The 23,801-nt window shown below is 36.2% G+C and overlaps 1 protein-coding gene across 1 annotated transcript in view; it reads left to right on the forward strand.

The window, feature by feature from the left end:
- Positions 1-23,801, forward strand: part of LOC129223304 (sodium/potassium/calcium exchanger 4-like) — a 41,023-nt gene that overhangs the window by 6,418 nt on the left and 10,804 nt on the right. Inside the window, exons 4-7 of the mRNA XM_054857869.1 lie at positions 1,104-1,210; positions 3,787-3,887; positions 8,711-8,802; positions 15,518-15,682. Of these exons, the coding sequence (XP_054713844.1) occupies positions 1,104-1,210; positions 3,787-3,887; positions 8,711-8,802; positions 15,518-15,682 (465 nt within the window). The remainder of the gene's footprint in view (positions 1-1,103; positions 1,211-3,786; positions 3,888-8,710; positions 8,803-15,517; positions 15,683-23,801) is intronic.

The following is a 23,801-nucleotide window of genomic DNA, read 5'->3' on the forward strand; positions in this document are numbered from 1 at the left end:
AAGGTTTAAGCAGAGTCTATCCGTTGCCCTTGAAATACAACTTATTTTGACAGTAATGGTTTATCTGAATGAGGAAAGGGAGAATTGATTCGCGTGTTTTTGTTCATTTCACTGTGACCAGGGTCACCGAGAGCCAAGGCAGGCCCCTTGGCAGTTCGGTGGCCGGAGCTCCTCCCATAAAACTTGTCAAATTTATTGTATTCCGATTCCTTAAGCGACGTTCCCCCAATCTCTGACTAGGCTTACATGACCTCTCGTTGGCCCTACTATGACTCTGCTTGATTTAGGGACTAACGCACACACCTGCCAAAGCTGGCATCCCTGCAAAGTAATAGATGCATTCCAGATCCGTCATTTAAAGGAGTCAATTGCCCCCCCCCCCCCGCCCCCTCGGCTTTTAAAAAATGTTGTTGCACATAAGGTAGCGAGATTTTTGTCGTTTTTCGATAAAATTCCCATTGGGTATAACCCGGTTCCCATTCACATGGGAAAATTCGAAATGACGGGCCTGATGCATTCATTTCCGCTTGTAAACCGGATGTTTGCCTTTCCATTTCATCGGTGGACAGAGAGAAACCATTTATTTAATTCTCAGTGCATATAATAAGATTCCCGGTCTTTTTTGAACAATCACATTGCTTATTTATTTTCTCACTTGACTGCCTTGGCGTTACACTGTGATTTTAGTTTTCCCCCGCCTCCCTCTGCAGCACCACCGTCGACTGACCTCACGATGCTGCTCCTATAGCGAAAACCGTCTCCAGGCTGCATCCATATCCTACACACACACGCATGCAAACATACACCTACACACACACCCCTACCCACACAAACACACGAGCCTACATATACACACAGACACAAACATACACGACTACACATACCCACACAAACACACACGCCTACATATACACACCTACACAAACCCACAAAATCATGCCTGGACACAAACACACACGACTTCACACACAGACCCACACAAACACACACGACTACACATACCCACACAAACACACACGCCTACATATACACACTCGTTATTGCGAAAAACATGATTTGAATTCAAAATGTCAAAATTTAAATATTACTTTTTTTTCTGGTAGGCTCCTTCATAACAGAGGATGACATCGGCGTTGGGACTGTGGTAGGATCTGCCGTCTTCAACATCTTGGGCATCACGGGAGTTGTCGGAATCCTGCTCTGGAAAGAGGTAAGTGTGGAAAGTATTGTTGGTATTGCCATTTTAAACCGAAAAATAATCTCTTATATAATTAAAAACTGAGCGTATCTATGTATGTCCAAGCTTCTTCTCCCGAACGACAGTGAACTGACCATCGAACCAAGTATCGATGGATCCGTAATCTTCCCGTCTTCATGTTTGGCTATTTAACATGATCTTGCGATAATAATTAGCGGAGATATCAATTAAAAACTATTAATTATGAAGCTTGGATTTCGACATAAAATCCCCTATTTTTCGAAGGCTTTCCTCCATTCAAATTATTATTCAGTGCTTCAACTCAACTTTCCGCAACAACGCTTTTATTAAAATGTATAGCGATGAAGAAAATCATTGAGATAAAAGATATGTTGCTATTTTTTTTTCCTCGAATATGAACGAGTAAAATTCTTGTTTTTGTTTTGAGGCTTTTCCTGTAATCAGGGGATTTAAAATGTTTCCTTTTTGGGGGTTTTCCGCAACCTGCCGCGAAATTTCACTAACTTTTTTTTTTTTTTTTGGTTCAAGCCTGAGTGTTGAACTCGCGTCACTTGACATAACTTTTATTTTCGAGGTGGACCGTGCAAAGCCGGGCGACGCAGCTAGTAATTATTATAATTCGTGAAGACTCCTATTTTTATTTCATCGCATCACAACATTTCTATGTTATATTGAATGGAACGGTGTTTCTTAAATTGTGTTCCGCAGAACCAGGGCTGCGAAGTCGAAGAAAATATTACCGACTCTGGCTTCGACTTCCGATCCAGGAATTTTAGAGCCTTCGATTCCGACTCCTTTTTATTTCAAAACAAGTCCTACTCCGACTCCGCAAGCATTGGCTGAGTTGCTGACTTTGGGGAAAAAGAGCAACTCCGACTTCTGAAATTTTAAACCTTCGACTGCCGACTCCTACACCCCCCCCCCCAAAATAAGTCCGACTCCGACTCTTTGACTACGACTCCGTACCCTGCACGGAATCCCAAGACTTCAGGTGATCCCTTAGAGCATCGTTTCCCAACCGGTGGTTCGCGAACCCCTGGGGGTTCGCAAGAGGTACGAAAGGGGTTCGCGAAAATAATGTTGCAACTGGCGGAATTTTGACATCGTTGTCTCAAGTCCAAGCTATTTTGTTCATCATTTATTCATTTGTCTCTTGCACGTTTGATACCTTTTAGGTACAAATGTTGCAACACTTTCTGACATTCTATTTTGTAAATCTAAAGAATTAAAGTCTGTCATTACAAGGCACGGGTCTTTACCGTTTTCGTTGAGCATGCTAGAATTGAGCCCGTGCAGAAAAAGTTCAACTTTTGAACGTAATGTGTTTAGATGAAAGTATGTGAATGCTTCAGTTTTCTTCGTTTGATTAGAAAATTCGATTGAACTTGATGGAAACATTATACGGAGCATATGAGAGCGTTTGGAACATCTTTACTTAATTTTAGTCTCTTCAATATTTGAGTGCGACGAAACTAAGCCGAAAATGCAAGTGACACAATGAGTGCTATGGTGCTGCTGTTTGCTGCTATAGTGAGGTACGTCGTAAGCATTTTTACGGACTTTAAAGATAAAAAATTTGCTCAAACAAAAAAATTCTATTGTAATAAATAAGCATAAAAATATTTTTGTTGGTAAAGTTTACCATTTATGTAATAATTAGAGTTAACTGCAGACGTTCCAATCATTTTCAAGCAGGAGGAAAGGAAAATTCTTCAGCACTCAAACGATTAATGTACACAATGCCTCCTCATCAAACAACTTTATTCGCTACAACTAGAAGAAGCTGAAAATTTAGAAATCTTTCTCATTTTACTGGAATAAAGGAGCTGATGTGTGCATCACATTACTTCCTTTTACTCTAATTTAATGTCATTTCCCCATTACTGGCAATTTTAATGTGATTCAATAGTTTACTCTCTAAATGTCACCAACAGTGGCTAAATTGAAACCGATTAAAAAATATATATAAAATAATCGCCAAATTTGTCGCCAAGTTGGCGACGAAACTTGGCGACCAAAAGACTGGCGATATGTCGCCAAGTGTCCGTCAAGGTATAACACCACTTGAGTTTACATCGAAATCAACAATGATTTCCCCCCAAAAAGGGGCATAAGACCCTTTAGAAACGCCCGAATGCAACCAAAAGGGGAGGTGCAAATCTAGACTCTACTAGGAGTCTACGTACCAAATTTTAACTTTCTAGGACTTGCCTTTCTTGAGTTATGCAACATACATACGCACATGCACACATACATACGTATATACAGACGTCATGAGAAAAGTCGTTGTAATTAACTCGGAAATCGTCAAAATGGGTATTTCGCGTGTCTATACGTTTCTAGGCATATATCCACGCGTGGTCGAGTCGGAAAAAAAAACTCAACATTCATTCGGGGGTGAGCAAAATGGAAATTAAGGTCGATTTTTGAGTGAAATTTTTTTCGCGAATACAATTCTTCCTTTTTTGTAAAAGGAAGTAATAAAAATTCAAGCACTTAAATTGGATGAAAGAGAATTTTCTTCATTTTCCGAATTCACACTTATCGAGTATGTCTTTGTATCCTAGGTGCTGGACATCGACTGGTTCCCCATCGCCAGGGATTGCGTTGTGTATGCCTTGACCGTCTTGACCCTCTTCTTAATCATCTCCGACAACATCGTCCATTGGTGAGTCGTTCATATCGATGCTGAAAAAAAGCAAGTTTACATATCTGTACTGTCAGGGCCGACGAGAGGAAAGCCCAGTCGAAAACTAGGGGCCCGGAAATTGGAGGGACCCGGCTCACAGTTGGAGTAGTACGAGTTTTATAAGTTTAATGGGGGCCCCCTCCCCCACCAGGGCGACCCCCTCTCGCATATTAATGGGGAGGGGGGCAGCGACCAAACTGACAAGGGACCCGCTTTGGCTCTAGCAGCCATGTGTATAGTATAGCCATGTATGTATGTAATAGGTGTAATAATGTATTTGTAAATTTTTCAGATTTAGAACGCCTGTAAGAGTTAAGTAAGAGAATTTGTTATTGTGGAAAAGTAGTGCTGTATCGGTGTTCTGGTACCAATTCACCCTTAGTACAAATTACTAATTTACAAAGCCGGACGACTTAACGGATTGAAATGAAATTGGTGATTGAAAATTACAGACAGATGTTTCCAAAAAACTTAAAAACGAGCTTAGAACTTACTTGAATTTTAACTGACCAAAATAGTCGGAAACGTTTCCAGATTATTATTATTTTTTTTCTTTTTTGCAGTGTATAATAGTATGAAATGTTTAAAATTTAGTGGATTTTTTAGTACGTTTTTACTGAGAATCTGAATTTATGCTGTACCTTTTTACAGCATTTTCAAATGAATCCTATAAAAAATAATTTTTAACAGTCCAGGGCTAGCATATTTGTGTGTGCTATGAACTAAAGAACTCCCTTTTCTTCCTAAAACTGCTGAAACATTCCAAATAGAATTCCTGTCTTTATAAAAATAATATTCATTGTATTCCATCGCGTAAGAAGATTGGTTAATCAAACTTACCGGTTTTCATTTATATGATTATCAAAACGATTATTTTAGGGTGGACAGAGCACTTACCTTCAAACCTTTTTGCGTAAAATTTATGTGTTATTATTTTTTAAGTGATTTTCAAAGCATTTGCGCGATAGAAAAGGCTAAAACGATGTCTGTTCATTGTGCAAAAATGGCATTAGATACAGAGTCAACGATGATTATTTTAAAACTTTCCTTGTTGATTTTTAATGATGAATGCTGTAGTTTTTTTTTTTTTTTTTGAGCAATCACGATTGCTTATTGCTTTCATTTGACTGTTTTTGGCGTCCTATCATTTTATTTTCCCGCCAGCACCCTCTGCCAGCATCACCGTCGACCGGCTCCTCACGATGCTGCTCCTATAGCGAAAACCGTCTCCAGGTTGCATCCATGTCCTACACACATGCGCATACATACACAACTACACGCGCACGCACGCACACACACAAACACATACACACAACTACTCACACATTCATGCATACATACATACAGAGGCGTAGCTAGACCCGACTTTCGGGGGGGGTTACTTCTTTTATTTTATATATATATATATATATATATATATATATAATATATATATATATATGTGTGTGTGTGTGTGTGTGTGTGTGTGTGTGTGAACTTTTACATATTTTGGAATGGGGTGCCCCAAGTTCGATACTTGTGTCAAACAAAACAAAATCAAAGAATTTTTTTTTTAATTTATTTTTTGTAATGTTTTGGAAAATTTAACTTTTTTTTCCTTTTTCTCCATTTAATTTAAAGTGAAACTTTCTAGCAACAGGTCTAGTCAAAACCAGTCTATCCAAATCGGGGGGAAAATCAAATACTATCTGATGAGCGTGTTCCGTTCATTTTAGTGTGACTGCTTAATTTAGAGGCTAACACACATCTACAAAAGCTGGCATCCCTGAAAGCTAATAGATACTTCCATTTCCGCCTGTAAACTGGATGTTTGACTTTCAATCTCATCGGTGGTCAGACTATTTTTACTAACTTGGTTCGCACTAAAAGCATGAAATAAAATAAAAAAAGACTTCTTGATTATAACCTGCAAAAAATGAAATGACTTTTCATATCGTTATATTTATATGTTGCTTTTTATATGTATTTACATTTATGCTAGTTCTAAAGCAGTTAATAAAATTTGAATTAAAAAAGAGGGAAGAAATATAGGCGGTAGAAAGTTATTTGCACAAAGCTGCATACCATCTGTTCTCCTTTCAAGTTTTTATTTTTAATTTTATTACCTGCTTTAGAATTTATATAAATATCTATTTGAGAGAGCAACAGCAATTTTCGAGTGTTATAAACAGAAGTCTTGTTTATTTTCTACTTTTTAATGCGAACCAAGCTAACAGAAACAGTACAGAACAGTCTAGATTCATTTCGTTTTAAAAAATTTTATTCCTGTAATGCTATGCAGTTTTTCTTTTAAATTAAAATAAAATTTCCTTCAGAAGGGTTCGATGGAATCAATGCTGCTTCAGCAGACTGTACTTCGTTTTCTTCAGAGGACGTTAACTTTCTCTTTTTAGAGCAACCATTTTCGTCATTTACATTTGGGGGGGGGGGGGGGGGGGAGGTTTGAAAAGCTTGTTATCGGTTTTGCTCTCTTCATTATACAACAACGTTCACTTAGAATATACTATTCTAAATAGTTCAGACTAAACGTTTTTAAAAGAATACGGAGTAAATACTGGCTGACATTTTCGACAAATCGATGTGATTGCGGTGGATTTTCTGGTTAGCAAAGGCCGTTTTGACTATCACAGCACAACGCCAACAAAAATTTTATGTCTCGAATTCCGGCTATGCTATCATTTTCGGATTCGAAGCCCAATGATCTTCAAAGCAGCAAGCAAAAGCATTTTCTTCAACTCGAAACAGAAAGGGCTGAGGGGGGCAAAAAAAGGAGAAATGCGTTCCACGAATAGGTTTTTTAGGAAAATTAAGGAAAGGACAGTCGTTTCGACCACTTTCTTGGAAGAAGAGTAAAGGGGTGAAATTCACAGGTTGAGTATTAGTTGCCTTATGGATGAGTATTTCAAGTTCATGGTTAAAAGTCATTTAAGTTAAAAGCCATTTTGCTCTGTTATCTGGTTTAGTACTGTTCTGTGATCGCTATCTTTCTTAAAATTATGATTCCTTAAAGAAAACCAAGATGATAGGAGGGAAGTTTAAGATTTTTTCAAGTAAAGAAAAAAGGAAAATCCTGGAATATTGACCAGGTTAGATTTGCAGCAATTGCTAACCTCAAGAGGATAGATAATTAATCAAAAAACAAGAAAAAGAAAAAATCAGGCACCAAAAAGCAATAAAAGACGTTTTCTTCAAAAAGATATGCTCAAAGTTTCTTTAAACTGGCAATAAAGCACATAATAATGTAATAATAGAACAAAGACCTAACAAAACTAATACAGAGGAATTTTGATCAAGAGCCCATGTGGTCTATAGTATCGATTTCAAATTTTCACCATCATATTCCAAATTTCTATAAAGTTTCTTAAAGTCCCCGTATCTTAAAACCTCTTTATCTCGATTTTTTTTCCTTCCTGTGAAATTCGAAACATACAGATTCAACTGTATGTAATATTCCCACTGCGCCGCTCATAAAATTAAACATACTTAACAATTTTCAGAATCTATGACAAAAAAAGGCTGCATATACGTGGATTTAATAAATCAATCTCATTTCTAAAGCGAAGTGTGAAATTTCACTCAATTATCAAAAAAATGTTGCAGCACAGTGAGGAGTGAGGCGTCTTTACGCTTGAGGGTCACTCATTTAGCTGATTTTCAATGGCACTGGAGGGGGGGGGGGAGAGCGAAGTGAATTTTTGACCACTGTTATTCAGAAAAAAAAATTGATTTTTTTTCTTTTATTTTTCTTTTCTCTTCTCTTTTTTTTCTCTTCTCTTTTCTTTCTCTTCTCTTTTCTTTCTTTCTCTCTCTCTCCTTTTTTTGGGACAAACATTTCGGGGGGGTTTTGTCCCCAAACCCCCCCCCCCTTAGCTACGCCCCTGCATACATACATAAACACACATGCCTACACCCACATACAAACATCTTGAATTCATCCCCTACACACAACACACACACTCCCTACACACACACTCCCTACACACACACCCCTACACACAAACCCCTACACACTGAATCCCCTACACACAAACACACATACCCCCCCCCACACACACACAAACACACACGCCTACATACACACACTCGTGATTGCGGAAAAAAACATAATTTGAATTTAAGATGTCAAAATTCAAATTATTATTATTTTTTTTGGAGCAATCACGATTGCTTATTGCTTTCATTTGACTGTTTTTGGCGTCCTATCATTTTATTTTCCCGCCAGCACCCTCTGCCAGCATCACCGTCGACCGGCTCCTCACGATGCTGCTCCTATAGCGAAAGCCGTCTCCAGGTTGCATCCATGTCCTACACACATGCGCATGCATACACAACTACACACGCACACACAAACACATACACACACACACAAACACATACACACACATACACTTACACACACAAACACATACATACACACGCATACATACAGACACCTACACATACACAAACACAAAAACATACACACACATACACACAACTACCCACACATTCATGCCTGCACACAGACACAAACACATATGCCTACACACACATACACATACCCCCCCACCCACACACATTCATTCACACAACTACCGACACACTTATGCCAGCACACAGACACAAACACACATGGCCTACCTGTGCCCTACCATGCCTGTATGTGTGTGTATGCCTACACACACATACACATACCCCTTACCACACAAACACACATACCCCCACACACAAACACACACGCCTACATACACACACTCGTGGTTGCAAAAAACATAATTTGAATTCAAAATGTCAAAATTCAAATTATTATTATTATTTTTTAGGTGGGAGTCATTAACATTGCTTATCATTTTCTTCCTCTACATTTTTCTCATGCATTTCAACAAAAGGATGGAAAAGACGGCCCAAAATATTGGTAAGATTTTCTCTTTGAATTTTCACCATTAGTATTTCAACTACCTTCGAAACTGCATTAAATTAACATAATTCAAATGAATTTGCTTGATAAATAATGTGTCAGATAATTAAATGTTCGGCTGGGCAATCAATGGTTGTTTGCGAGGGGATGATGTAAATTTCTTTTTCAGAAAAAATTTGAAACTTGGTTCTTGTAAATCAGGGTTCGCCGATATATATCAGTCGATATGTATCACGATACATATCACGATATATATCCGATATTTATTTTGAAAGTATCATGATGTTTTGATATTTTCGATATTCATTTTTTGAACTACGGTATTTTCAATATGAAAAGTATATTATCATAATAAATATTGTTCATTGAATAATTAAAAATAACCAAAAAGTTATGCACTACGTTTACATGATGCATTAATGCATCATTAATACAGCAAAGTAATATAATATTCTTTCTTTATTTTATATTCATTATTATTATTAGTAATGTAACAATTTTAAATCATATAAAAAGTGCCTAATTAAATTAATATTAAACGGGGCGGTCAGGAAAAAAAAAAGAAAATGTCCTATGACTGTGCACCAAATATTGCATATTTTTTATTTCTGAATCATATAACTGTAAAAGTAGCTAACAGAAGAAAAATGAGTAAAATAGCTAATGCTAAATTAACTTGATCAAAATTGACAAAAAAGTAAAATGAAATATTAGATAACTATACACATAGTGTTCTTCCGTTTCTTGTGAATTAAAGTTACTGGAGATATTACTTAAATTTAAAGTTGTATTTGACACACTAAATACAAAAATATAATACTTTTTGCTACCTTTTGCGTAGCAACGACACCAAACCCTAATGCCAGTTCTTCATTCATTCAAACAAAACTCCTAATTTTTTATTCGCTGCTAGTTTGCATAATCTGCGTTGAAGTTTGTTGATGGTAGCGACAACTTTCGCTTTGACTATACGAACATAAGTATGTAAATATAGTTTGGAGCATAAATGTATGTCCGAAAAATAAAACTAATAATTCTGGCAACTAATATTATAACGTGTTAATGCGCCGCCGACTGGAGCCATACTGTGCGAAAAAGTATTCAGCCCCCAGCGATCGCTACTGCTTTCGGGAGACATTTCAACTGGCAGCAATTAGCGCTCATAAGGTTAATAAACGAAGATTACATTTCAAAACGCCACTCACGTGAAGAGCTTAACTTAGATTAAGCTCTTCACGTGAGACTTAGATTAAGCTCTTCACGTGAGAAAAGAAGTAGTTAGAGAGGTGATTAACACTCAAATGGTAAAAATTAGTACTGAAAAGATTAATAAACGGAGTTTAGTCAAAAACACTTCTATTGCAATGTGCTTCAACTTAAAACAATTATCACTCAGATGGTTGATAAACGAAGAGTTTAACCCAAAACGCTTTAATTTGGAGCAGTTAGCCATCCTATGGTTAATAGACGAAGATTTTAATTCAGAACACCGCTCTTGCGAGGCGTTTCGACTTAGAGCAATTAGCACTCGAAGGGTTAATAAACGAAGAGTTAAATTCAAAACGATGCTCACATGAGGTGCTTCAACTTGGAGCAATTACCACTCAAATGGTTAATGAACGGAGCGTTAAATTTAAAACGCTGCACACGTGTGGTGCTTCAACTTGTCACAATTAGAAATCAAAAGGTAAAAAAAAACGAAGATTTTATTTCAAACCGCTGCGCTTACGTCAGGTGCTTCAATTTGAGCGAATAGAACTCAAAAGGTTTTAAACGTAGATTTTGTTTCAAAGCGCCGTTCACGCGGAGTGCTTCAACTTAGAGCAATAGCACTCAAAAGGTTAATAAACGGAATTATAATTCAAACGCAATTGGCATTTTTCCTAAACTTGCTGTACTTCAAACACCTGTATTTCCTAAGTGATGTAATCTCATATCTCTTTAAATACAGGATAATGACCCGAGGATTGGGAACCTCTTTCTGCATCATCTTGATTTCAGCCCACAAGTAAAAAAAAAAAAAAAAATCTACCTGCACTATTTTATTTAAATCGCTAACGCAAAAATTAAAACAAAATGTCGAATTTTTCACTTTTAAAAAGTTTGAAAAACGAAAAAAGAAAGGATTTCGTAAATAAGATGATAAAAAAACTTTGCATCCATTGTAACAGGTACCATTCTTGAATCCCATTATATTTCACGGCATGATATTGAATGGTTTCAGCGAATGTTGCAAATCCATTCACAAAACAATCTCGAATCTTTTTTTCTTTTTTTTTTTTTAATTACTAGGTACATGAACGAAATTTGATTATTCCTGGATCCCTGGATGATATTTGCTTCTCATTTTTTCGATGAATTGGTTCTTCAGAAAAGAATAGCTATTTTCTCTGTAATTGAATTGTTTTCCTTGTTGGTAAAAAATAATCGTGAATTCTAGTTCAAGTTCCTGCTACTATTTTTCTAAAAACATGATTGCAGAATTTTCGGAGCAAGATCTTTGTGACTCAATGGTGCAATTGTTTAAAAATGTGATTACAATTCAACAGATTTTTTACTCCATGACAGAAGAGGCTAAATCTTCGAGTTTTCCAGCTAAGCTAATTTTCTGACAAAACTGATAATGTCTAGTTAGGTACAGGACCATCATTTCGGGGGGGGGGGGGGGAGTTCAATCACAAGGGGGGAGGCCATATAGAACATCATTCTAATATTGCTTTGAGTGTCCTCCTCTGAGCAGTTTTTTGAATTTCAGTTTCATAAATATTCCGAGGAAATGTTTCGAAACCTTCTCCCTCTAACAACATTGGGAAGTCGACTACAATTGCGCTTTTTGAAACTTCAGTTTTTAAAAATTACCGGAAAACAGTCACTGAATTCACATTTGAAGAAAAATTACTTATTGTTTTTTAGAAGTCCAATATATATATATATATATATATATATATATATATAAAATTTACGCCCACCAACGTCCTCTCGGACATAAGGCGCCTTGCAGTCCAATACAACAGAGATGCAGTAGCAGAGCGGGAAAGCTCCCTGATACAGTGTTGCCAAATGGTCAAACCCAGATTTCCCCAATTCCCTCCCAACTTTTCCCCAAAAAGCGATGTTTTCTATCAAAATTCCCCAAATTCAAAAATTATTTTTCCACTAATATTTTCATAAAATGAATCGACTTCCTCTGATATTTTTGTCTCTTGGAAAATTTTTTTTCCCCCAAATAGCCAAATTTTCTTATAAAATTCCCCATTTTTTTTTTTTTTTTTTTGTCTTCTTTATCTTTAACTTTTTTCATCTTTACTAATAATGAAGCTGAAAGTCTCTCTGTTCGGATCTCTCTCATCTCTGTCAGGATCTCTGTGACGCGCATAGCACCTAGACCGTTCGGCCAATTTTCATGAAATTTGCCAAAGAATTAGTTTATAGTTTGGGGTTGTGCACCTTTAAGCGATTTTTCAAAAATTCGATTTTGTTCTTTTTCTATTCCAATTTTAAGAACATTTTCCTGAGAAAAATTATCATAAGATGGACGACTAAATTACCAAGTTATCATAATGTGGAACCGTAACGTGGGCAAGCCAATTGGCGAGAAATTCATCTTGCATTATTTGTAAATATACAGGGGAATCAAAATAACATTTAATTTTCTACTACGGGAAAAGCCGTGCGGGTGCCACTAGTCCTAAATACGTAAGTGCATGACCGAGAGATAAGAAATAACCAAATATTTTTTTTTACTCGCATTTACTACTCTGCTACCGTATGTACATTTAAACTATGATTTTTGTATATATTTATCCAAGAACATTCTTCATCACACTTATTTTTGCCTGTTTCTCGTATCAACTAGTTACTCATGCAGAGCTATTAATGCGAATTCTGTAGCATAATATTCCACATAATGCGAAATGCGAATTCCATAAAGTTGAGCAAAGCTAAACAAACGCTGTTAGATACAAACAATGTAACTACCAGATGTCAAGACGCGAATTTAAATACACAAAAAAAAAAAAAAAAAAATTCCCAAGATTTTTTTCCCCAGGTTTTCCCCAAGGAAAAAATTTTTCCCCAAAGAATTCCCCTTTAAAACCCATTTCCCCAAAATTTCCCCAGAGAGCACCAGATTTCCCCAAAATGGGGAAATTTCCCCCAATCTGGCAACACTGCCCTGAAAACGACATCCTTCAGCACGTCGAGAAGAACGGGGCAATCAAAAAGATGCTCCCCTGTCATTTGCTTAGTCCCTTCACATAGTGAGAAGTCCAATATTATCAAGTGGTTATTTAACCATAAACCATCCCTAAATTAAACTATGATTTTTTTCAAGTGTTCTTCCCATGATTCGAACTGAAGTTTATGGCCAAAAAAAAAAACATATTTTAAAGTGTTTAAAGAAAATCGTGCATTTAAGGGTAAATTGCTGCAGTGATCTTTTTTTTTATTTCGTCAAGATTAGCAGATAGGGGGTATAAACACAGTGTCCTTACATAGGAGGAAGAAATCACACGGTGTTAGGTCTGGTGTCCTATTAGGAGCCAAACTTAAAGTGCTAAATCGCCTCTCCCCTTGATAGCCATTTTGACTAAATGAATAACAATAAATAAGTAATAACACGCAGAGACCTCTAGCGGTAGCCATTTGAGACTTTACACGTAGCTCCTTTTAGCGATTCTTCCTTTCATCCACCAGAAAGCTATATGTACATTATTCTTAAATCGGTAGCCTTATGAAACCCCACTTTTTTTTTGAGCAATCACGATTGCTTATTGTTCTCATTTGACTGTTTTTTTGAGCAATCACGATTGCTTATTGTTCTCATTTGACTGTTTTTTTGAGCAATCACGATTGCTTATTGTTCTCATTTGACTGTTTTTGGCGTGCTATCATTTTATTTTCCAACCAGCACCCTCTGCCAGCATCACCGTCGCGTAGACCGGCCTCACGATGCTGCTCCTCTTGCGAAAACAGTCTCCAGGTTGCGTCCATATCCTACACACACGCGCATACACACACTCATGCCTGCGCACAGACACATATGCCTACATACACACGAACGTCTAAACACACTCGCGCGTACACACACAGCACTGCATACACTACACGCACACACATGCATACATACACACACACACGCACCCACACACATGCGCCTACACAAACACACGTGCGCATTCATACACACACACGCTCGTGATTGCGAAAAACATAATTTGAATTCAAGATGCCAAAAATTCAAATTAATATTTTTTTTTTTTTTTGATCATCCTGTATTTATGCTTCATGTGTAAACCTCGCGCACGTGCGCAATTTTTCTTTTCCGTTTTTTGGGCATAGACAGGTCATAAAGCATGATTTGTTATCAAATTTTAAACGTGGTTATTAATTTTTTTTTTTTTTTTTTTTTGCTCAATCTACATAGATGTACTTTGTTATTACCTACAGAAGTTTTACATCCCATTTTGTTTTGCCATTTATTAAAAAACTCCTCTTAAATTGTTTCAATTCTATCACAATATTAATTTAATATAAAGTGTTAACTTGTCATCAAATCTTGAAAGTTGCTATAACTCGTTAGTTGCGAGCATTCATATGAACTATAATAGAAGAACGTTTCGTAATGACCACAACATACAAACCACTATCTTACTAACCTTTAGCACGAAGACTTACCAGGGTGAGATGATGAAAAAAAAATTAAAGAAATCGGTAACAATCAAAAGAGTAACTTGAAATTTTTTGACGCATATGTAATTTGCCCTCGTGCCCCTGTTACGAAGATAAAGTCTTCCGAAATTTGAAGAAATGCGCCAAATTGAAAGGCTTGGCTATTAACTGAAGATACCTCAAGGCTTCACCGTCTGCATGCGTCAAGACTTCCACATACAAAGAGTGTGAAAGATGTCTTCTATTTTCCACCAAAACTCGTTAAAACTGGCGAGTTTTTGTAAAATTTCGTCGGACTATGATCTCTCAAATTTCAATAACGGGGACACGAGAACAAATAAGTTATGCATCCTAAAATATGTTTCAGGATGCTCTTTGCATTGTTACACATTTAGATTTTCTTCATGACAGAAAATTAAAAAGTCATTTGATTCGCCTTTATATTTACAAATAATGGATGATGAATTTCTCGCGAATATGCTATGTTCATTTGCTTGCCCATGTTATGGTAGCGTCCTCGTCCACGTTATGGTAATTTGCTCTCCCACGTGATCGTAATTTATTCGTGCACGTTATTTTAATTTGCTCGTCCATGTTATTTTAATTTGCTCGTCCATGTTATTTTAATTTGCTCGTCCACGTTATGATAATTTGCTCGGTAAAATGTTCTTAAAATTGAAATAGAAAAGAATGAATTTTCGAAAAATCGCTTCGAGGTGCTCACACCTATACTACGAACTAATTTTTTGTGAAATTTCTTGCAAATCGGCCAAACGGTCTAGGCGCTATGAGCGTAACAGACAGAGATCCAGTCACAGACTTTCAGCTTTATTATTACTAATAATAAAGATTACACTACCGTGTGGTTTCGCGGTTGGGATTGTCACACAGAGCGAGAGAGTTGGTGGGTTTATTCCGATGCCCAGGCCGGGGATCGAACCCATTTTGTCTTGGGGAAAGACAGCGGCCCTAACCACTAGACCGCTTTGGACTACGGTGACAAGATACTAGTCGCGTAATAATCGACGTGTGTTTCAGGAAGAGCAAGCCTGCTTCCGCAGCTGCTGCTTCGGTTCTGGAAAAGACGAGCGACGGCCTCTGCTCCCCGTCAAGTCTGAATCGTCTGTGAAGGAAGAGGAGAAAAGTCTGATGGACCCCGATTTCACCAAGACTGAAAGGGAAACACCCATAGAAATAATAAATGAAGGTCAGTACAATCTTTGCCCTACGTCTACTGATGCAGCCAAGCAAACTGCTGGCATTGTAAAGGCTGCTATTCTGAGTTGAGGTATAAGGCATGGCCTCCCAAACTTGGCAGCCTTGCAGACTCCGTTCATCTCTTCTCTACATAGTGTTACAAATCTTGTAAATAGTAATTATTGTAGTAACGTAACCTGTAAATAATTTCCCGTAATGAATATACAACCCCTTAACATATGGCTAAAGTATACAACCCCCTATTTTTTTTTATTTTCATTGATAAAATTTGAGAACGGTCTACGCATTTCTCGAATCAGAAAGAATGTTGTGGAAAATTCTTGGATGTTTATAAAAGCCGTTAGCGATGGATAAACGGAGAGTTTCGATTGAGGATTTCGAACTGAGAGTGTGTATTTGCTCTGTTTATAGCGAGGCATTTCGCTGTGTTGTTTTCGTATTTGGAAGTAAATACGTGTGTAAACGTTGAGTTTACGGTGTTGTGTGATAATTGCTTAATTGCTGATGAATAATTTAGCAGTGGTTGAAGATCTTTCCTGTACACAGTTCTTGATAAAAACACAGGAAATTTATTTACACTATGTACAGGAAAGATCTTCAACCACTGCTAAATTATTCATCAGCAATTAAGCAATTATCACACAACACCGTAAACTCAACGTTTACACACGTATTTACTTCCAAATACGAAAACAACACAGCGAAATGCCTCGCTATAAACAGAGCAAATACACACTCTCAGTTCGAAATCCTCAATCGAAACTCTCCGTTTATCCATCGCTAACGGCTTTTATAAACATCCAAGAATTTTCTACAACATTCTTTCTGCTTCGAGAAATGCGTAGACCGTTATCAAATTTTATCAATGAAAATAAAAAGAATAGGGGGTTGTATACTTTAGCCATATGTTAAGGGGTTGTATATTCATTACGGAAAATTATTTACAGGTTACGTTACTACAATAATTACTATTTACAGGATTTGTAACAATAGTATAAAATGAAGTCCCCAAAAAGCGTCTGTTTGTTTGAACTCGCAAAACTCGAGAACTACCCGGCCGATTGCGCTGAAATTTTCACAGTTTGTTCCTTTAAGTCCTGAGAAGGTTTGCAGACCAGTTCGAAAACAATTCAATGAATAGTTCTTATTTTATTCCAATTTAGGCCCAATTTTCACATAAATTCCCGAATATAAGGGTGAAAAATTACTTGCAAATAGCAGTATTATATACCGTTGGAAAGAATAAAATTTTCTTCGTTCTACGTAATTTGTTTCAACGCTCTAACTTAATTACGACGGGAGTTATTTGCGTTTTTAGCTCGAATTTTTTTAGGCTTAGTTGAAATTTAGGCACTACTTTCTTCATTAAATCCATCAATAAAAAGCGAAGGAATTGTCCCACAGTTTTCTTTTTGACAGCATTGGATAGAGCTGCTTTTTTTACTCCAGATCTAACTCGACCTAAGGTCGAAAGTTTAACCCTCTATCTCCATTAGAAAAAAAGTTTCAAGCGAAGTAAATGAAGTTCAAAAATCTCTTCTCAAATTATTTTTAGCCATTTTATTTTGCGTTTCCACGGTAACGCTTTTTGAATCCATTGTTTAAGAATTGAATATGAGAAAGATGGAAATAAACCTATTTTATTTTGTGTTTCCATGGTTACGCCTTTTAAATACATCTTTCACATTTTATTTTAATTTCTTAAAAGTATTTTAGTATCTGTCGTCATTGTTTGGCGGGGAAATTTTGCATGATGGTTTTTTTTTTCTTTCATTTAATCCTGGTTATTGAATATACTTCACTTGACACAATGGTTGTTTTCAAGGTAGACCGGGCAAAGCCGGGCAACGCAGCTAGTAGATCAATATTCAGAGCGGTTCCATGTCATTAGAATGAAAAGTTAATTGTATTTTGTAGTAAATTGAACTTAATAAAATTAATTATTACTAATTGGCGGGAAAATTACTATTTTAAAAAGCACTAGGTTGGTAGTTTACATTGCTTAACCTTATTTTGAATTCCTGGAGTGTAAACACTAAACTGAACAAACAGAAAACAAGTGGTAGCGAAACCACTTAAATTCAAAATTTAGCACCGACTTAGTTGGAAGAGTGACACGTTGTCTTATATGGACGATTTTAATATATTGGGTTTAATTTTCGGTATCTGGAGTAGAATGTCAAGGCCAGCATCTAGTGCGGTTTGCCATTTAGTTTCGGTATCTGCATAGATGGAAAATACGTATTCGCAAAGATTAAGTTATGGCAAATGTAAGAAGCTAAGAGGGGGGGGGGGGCAATATAGTAGAAGGTAGATTTTGAGTTGCAGTCAAAAGTGGTATCTATCAAACATTCATTTTGATATTACGACAGACTGCGCTGGTTTAATGAAATAGAAAACGGCTCGACTACCTGTGCATGATCTATTTCCCGATCCAGGGACAACTCCATAAGGACAAGTCCAAGGACAACTCCATCCATATAAGAAGGGATAAGGACAACTCCATATTTTATTAAGCAAAGAGCTAAGGTTCCACTCTACTTCTATTTGGGAAATCATTCAAAACAGGAAAACCCTTCACCTCCCTCTTCTCAACAGATTCATCCCGAAACAGGATTCGCTTTTGAAAGTGTTAGTCATTAGTGTTAGAGGAAGTTTCTCATTAACACTAGAACGACTGACATTTTCTGTATACCTAGAAAGACTGAAGGGGCCAGTGTGGCCCCTATCCATTTTTGGAGTGAATTCTTTTAAGAATTCTTCCTGAGGGAGTTCACATGCCTGATACACCTTCTTTCATGACTAAATAAAAACTTAGTACTTAATTATTTTTAGTTTTCCTCTCTATACTGGGAAAAAGGTTGAATTAGTTTTCCTTTCTAAGAGCAATGGCCACCGTTAGGATGGTAAGCAGTCGGTACTGTTTATAGCATTTGGATATCCAATCGGCTGCATAAAGAGGAAGTTACAGGTTAAACTAGAGTGAATGGCACTTTTTTATGCTACAACAATTAGGAGAAAGGAAAAAAATAAATTTTTTAATTGTCAAAATGCTTAGAGGCCACTGTGGCCCCTCCCGTCTTTCTAGGTATAAGGATCAATATTAACAGTACTATGAGGCGAATGATTCAATGATTAAACAAGCATTCAAATAGTGTCATATAATGAAAAGTCAGAAAATTCCATTAAGTTCCGTTAGATATTATCTGAGTTATTAAACAACAAACTACGCGAGGGGCCACACAGGCCCCTCCGTCTTTCTAGTGTTAATATCATAAGTCGCGGTGCGGCGGCTCCCATGCAAAGACTCATCCTCTTCATTTTCATGAATGACATCTGATAACTACGAAAGTATACATTGCCAATCTTCATCATTGAAACTGTTGGCCACCAGTGTGGCATTGTGTTCCAGCAGAAGACAAAAGACTTCAGAACGTAAATCCAGTGATCGTAAAAGGATTTTTGCAAACGAGATAAACACCTCACTGCTGTAAAACGAAGCAGGGAGTAATAAAGGCTACTAATTTTCATAGTATTGTGAAAAACCTTGACCTCAACAGCCATGACTACGCAGTTCAGCGAACCATTCCTTTCAAGTTGCAGTATAACTCAAAATTTAAATTTAGACCTCTTTGGGGAAGGGGGGGGGTCTTATTTAATACCAAAAATCCCCCTATGTGAATTCTTTATTATCAAAGTACCTCTTTGGTAAATTTGGCAAAGATCCGACCTAAACTCTGTATCTCAGACAGGGGTGATTGTGTTCCGGTATTTTACCGAATTTCCGGTATTTTCGGACGTATTTCCGGTATTTTTATGTCCGAAAATACCGGAATTATGTGTTTTTTTTTTGTTATGCTTTTATTTCCCTACCTCCGCAATCTTTTTAAATTATATAATACTCATCAAATATACCTGCAAGAGTCTTAAGATGGACACCTATCCCTTAAGATGGACAAATGTCAAGATAATTTGCATAACACCAGCTCAAAAGTAACTTTGTAACCCATTAAAAATTTAACCAAATGTACACACAATATTTTGACTCGGAACTATTTAATACTATGGCAAAGGTGCACTTAAGTAATAGGGGCCAAAGATTACCCCCCCCCCCCCCCCGTTCTCGCTTTAAAACTTTCAGGTATTTTTTGATGAATTCACAATCACCCCTGCTCAGAGTCAGAGTGACTTAAGTCTAAAAAAAATGCGATTTTCTGTTTATTAGTGCGTTGTATGTAGAAACCTATTTCGCATCGAGCCATGTGAACCTAATTCTTAAAAAATAATCCTTTTTATTATTTTACCAGGGTTAAAAGAGCACACGTCCCGTCCCTTGCATGGGACAGAAAAAAAGTTTTTCCTCTCTACTGTGAACTTATCATAATGTGACTTACGTCGTTCTGGCTCTAAGGTACAGAACTGTGAATTTGTATGAGGAACACACACACATACAACTATTTTTACTAGCTGCGACGCCCGCCTTTGCACGGTCCACCTCGAAGATAAAAATTATGTCAAGGGATGCGTGTTCAACACTCAGTCTTGAACAAAAAAAAAAAAAAAGTTCAATTTTGCGGCAGATTGCAGAAAAATAACCAAAAAGCAAATATTTTAAATTCCCCGATTACAGAAAAGGCCTTTAAAACAAAAACTAGAATTTTATTTCTTCATATTCGAGAAGAAAATGGCAACACATCTTTTTCAATGGTTTTCTTCACCGCTACAAATTTTAATAAAAACTTTGTTACGAAAAGTTGAGATGAAGCACTGAATAATAATTTGAATGGAGGAATGCCTTCGAAAAATAGGGATTTTATGTCGAAGTCTAAGTGTCATAATTCATATATAGTTTTAAATTGATATATCTGCTAATTATTATCAGAGGATTATGTTATGTAGCCAAACATAAAGACGGGACGATCCTTCGATACGTGGTTCGATGGTCAGTTCATTGGCGTTCGGGAGAAGTAACTTGGTCATACATACATACATAGTTACATACGCTCAGTTTTTAATTATATAAGATAGATTGTTATATTTTGTATGATACTTCTAGTAGGGGAGATAGCGACCGAAATTTTACGACAATATATATAAGGCCAGATTTTTTTTTAAATATTAGATTAGTTTACTTAAAAGAAGAAAACGCGAGTCTACCAAAAAGTTATCGTTGCAATAATTAATAAAAAATTTTGCAATATGTTGCAAAAACTTGTGAAATTGTCTTATATATATAAGGCTGAAACTCGGTAATATTATTGATTACGTATAAACATAACGAAAAATATATGTCTACCGCGTCCGAAGCGTTGCCGTGCCGTGTCTACCACCCACGCAAGGTGCGAAAAAATCAGTCAATTTTGACTTAAATATATAAGCCTAAATTTTTTAAAAATAATTGTTCATAATGTATAAAATATAAAAACAAAAGTCTACCAGTTGTGATATGTTGCAAAGGCATGATAGACGCCACGGAATGTCGACCTCGTACCTCGATGTGCCGTTTATAGGGCCGCTAGTGCTCGCTCAAAAAAGTTTGCTTGTCGTCGCGAAATTTCAGTAAATAAAGCTGATTTATTTTTTAATAAATAGTTTAAATCCTGTTTTTATTGAAATTTTTAGTCTACCGTGACTAAGAGGTTCCTTAGTCTTTGGTAGACGTTGCTTAGATTAAAAAGTAGTTGGAAAAGTATGAATGATTTAAGCATATTAAAAAAATAATTTTAACATTTAAACCAAATTAAAAAATATTTGATTAAAATTATGTACAAAATTATAGTGAAATTTATTTTTCATTAATAATGTCTTCACCTTTTAAATTATGCCTCTTTTATTTAATTATTTTTTATGGTCAAGTACTTATGAAATACAATTTTTTGCATCGATCTTACCTAACAATAAATAATTAAAAATAATCAAATAAACAGTACTTTACGTATTAATTAGTCTTTACTAATAATAAAGCTGAAAGTCTCTCTGTCTGGATGTCCGGAGGATGTCTGTAGGATGTCTGGATCTCTGTGGCGCGCATAGTGCCTGGACCGTTCGGCCGATTTTCATGAAATTTGGCACAAAGTTAGTTTGTAACATGGGGGTGTGCACCTCGAAGCGATTTTTCGAAAATTCGATGTGATTCTTTTTCTATTCCAATTTTAAGAACAAAATTATCATAAGATGGACGAGTAAATTAAGAAATTATCATAAAGTGGAACCGTAACATGGCCACAGGCCAATTGGCGAGAAAATTCACCATACATTCTTTGTAAATATACAGGCGAAGCAAAAGACCTTTAAATTTTCCTATTACGGGCGAAGCCGTGCGGTTACCACTAGTAACCTATAAAACTGCAGCAAGGAACATAATTTTATTTAAACGAACTATTCATCAGGTGCATCGTCGCTTACGTATGACTCGGCCAAATAATTTTCGTTTTCGCTTTCGTTGCTGAATTCATATTCAAAATATCTTACACTCAACTTAGCATCATTGTCAGTTGAATAATCATCATCACTGTGAATGTCGGTACTATTATTAGCTGTCTTGGTAAAATCATCAATATCTGTAATAGAAAACAATTGATAAAAAAAAGAAAGAATTGTATTAAAAGCCAAGTCTGGTTGAAAAAACAAATGATTACCTGAGGCAGAAGACTGTGCTTCGAATGTAACATCTTTTATTGCTTGCGGTAATTGTTTTCAGTAAACCGTTTAAAAACTTATCAGTTGTCCTCAATTTTCCACCCACAATCAAGAGGTGATAAGCTTGTCAGATTTTTTAAATTAGAATTTGTCCAAATTTGCGAAATGCAAGCTGTACTGAGGAAATGTTCACGAAGTTCAGATGAACATAGGGTTAAGGATGACGGATCAAAACTCTTCACGTTTTCGAGAATTACTTTATATTTTTTTCAAAATTTTTTATAAATTTTTAAAAACGTAATGGTTCTTGCATCATTATTTTTTTTTTCATTTTATTTTGTCTGTACATTTGGCGCACAAACTCTTCCGAAATTTCGAGTTGTATTTGAATTTGCGACATGCACTTTACATTGTGCGATGGCTGATACCTACTCAAATTTGTTAACGCTCCTGTGTATTCTTCCGACTTCGTAAATAGAGCGTAAGGCCGGACTTTTCCATTTCGGAAAAAAGCCGGATTTTGATCGCAACCAGTCATTGCATGTATAGCAACCAAGGCGGAACAAACGTTTTCTCCTAAATTCTTGTAAAGTTCAGAGACATTGATACATCTTAATGATTTTCGAACGCCAACTTCCATCCAGACCTTTATTTAAGAATTCAAAAACTTCATGTTAGCCAATATTATAACTAATACATCAGTGTCTGAACATCGTAGGTGGACGTCATATGCAGGCTGCAGCTCTTCAAAAATTACAAAGATGGTAAATCATTTTTGTGTCGGATTCTTCGCGGTCTGGAGCACGATTGAATATGATCTACTATTTTTACAACTTTTCTGTTGATGGTTTCAAATCTATAACACTGTTTGTAGTTAATATACACAAATTTATCTTCAAAATAAATCGCTTTGTTATCTCGTTCCCAGTTTTTTAATAAATATTCTAGCAAATCTTCTTTAAAAGTAATATTTTTTAATTGATTCAAAAAGTCAGAGGGACGTGTTGCAGAGTTTCCTATTTGAACTTTTTGACCTCTGAGAGTTCCGCTTAATATATCGTCGCCTCAGAACAATAGTAAGATATCTTAGTGTTATTTCTGGGATTAGATATCTTACTATTGCTCTGAGGTGACGATATGTTCGTTATCTTTTATGGAAGGAGACGGGGTACGAGTCGAAAACAATTACTACGAATACTGCTGAACATACTTAATAATTTTCTCAATATCATAGCATAAGATAATGGAATTTCTTTCATTAGATATAATAAAAAGAATCCATCATAGATGAGAAATTTTGGTGGTTCAGAATTGATTTCTTTTTAAGCACTTTTATTACACTTGGCCTGATTGTCATGGAGTAAGCGTGCTTTTGCTTATATTTCAGCAACTAGATCACTAAGAGACTTCTGGATTTTACTAAATGATATGCTTAATCTTAAGGTACAACTTAAGACTGAAAAATTAAA

The sequence above is a fragment of the Uloborus diversus genome, chromosome 5, assembly GCF_026930045.1.
Source record: "Uloborus diversus isolate 005 chromosome 5, Udiv.v.3.1, whole genome shotgun sequence".
In the NCBI taxonomy this organism is placed as follows: Eukaryota; Metazoa; Arthropoda; class Arachnida; order Araneae; family Uloboridae; genus Uloborus; species Uloborus diversus.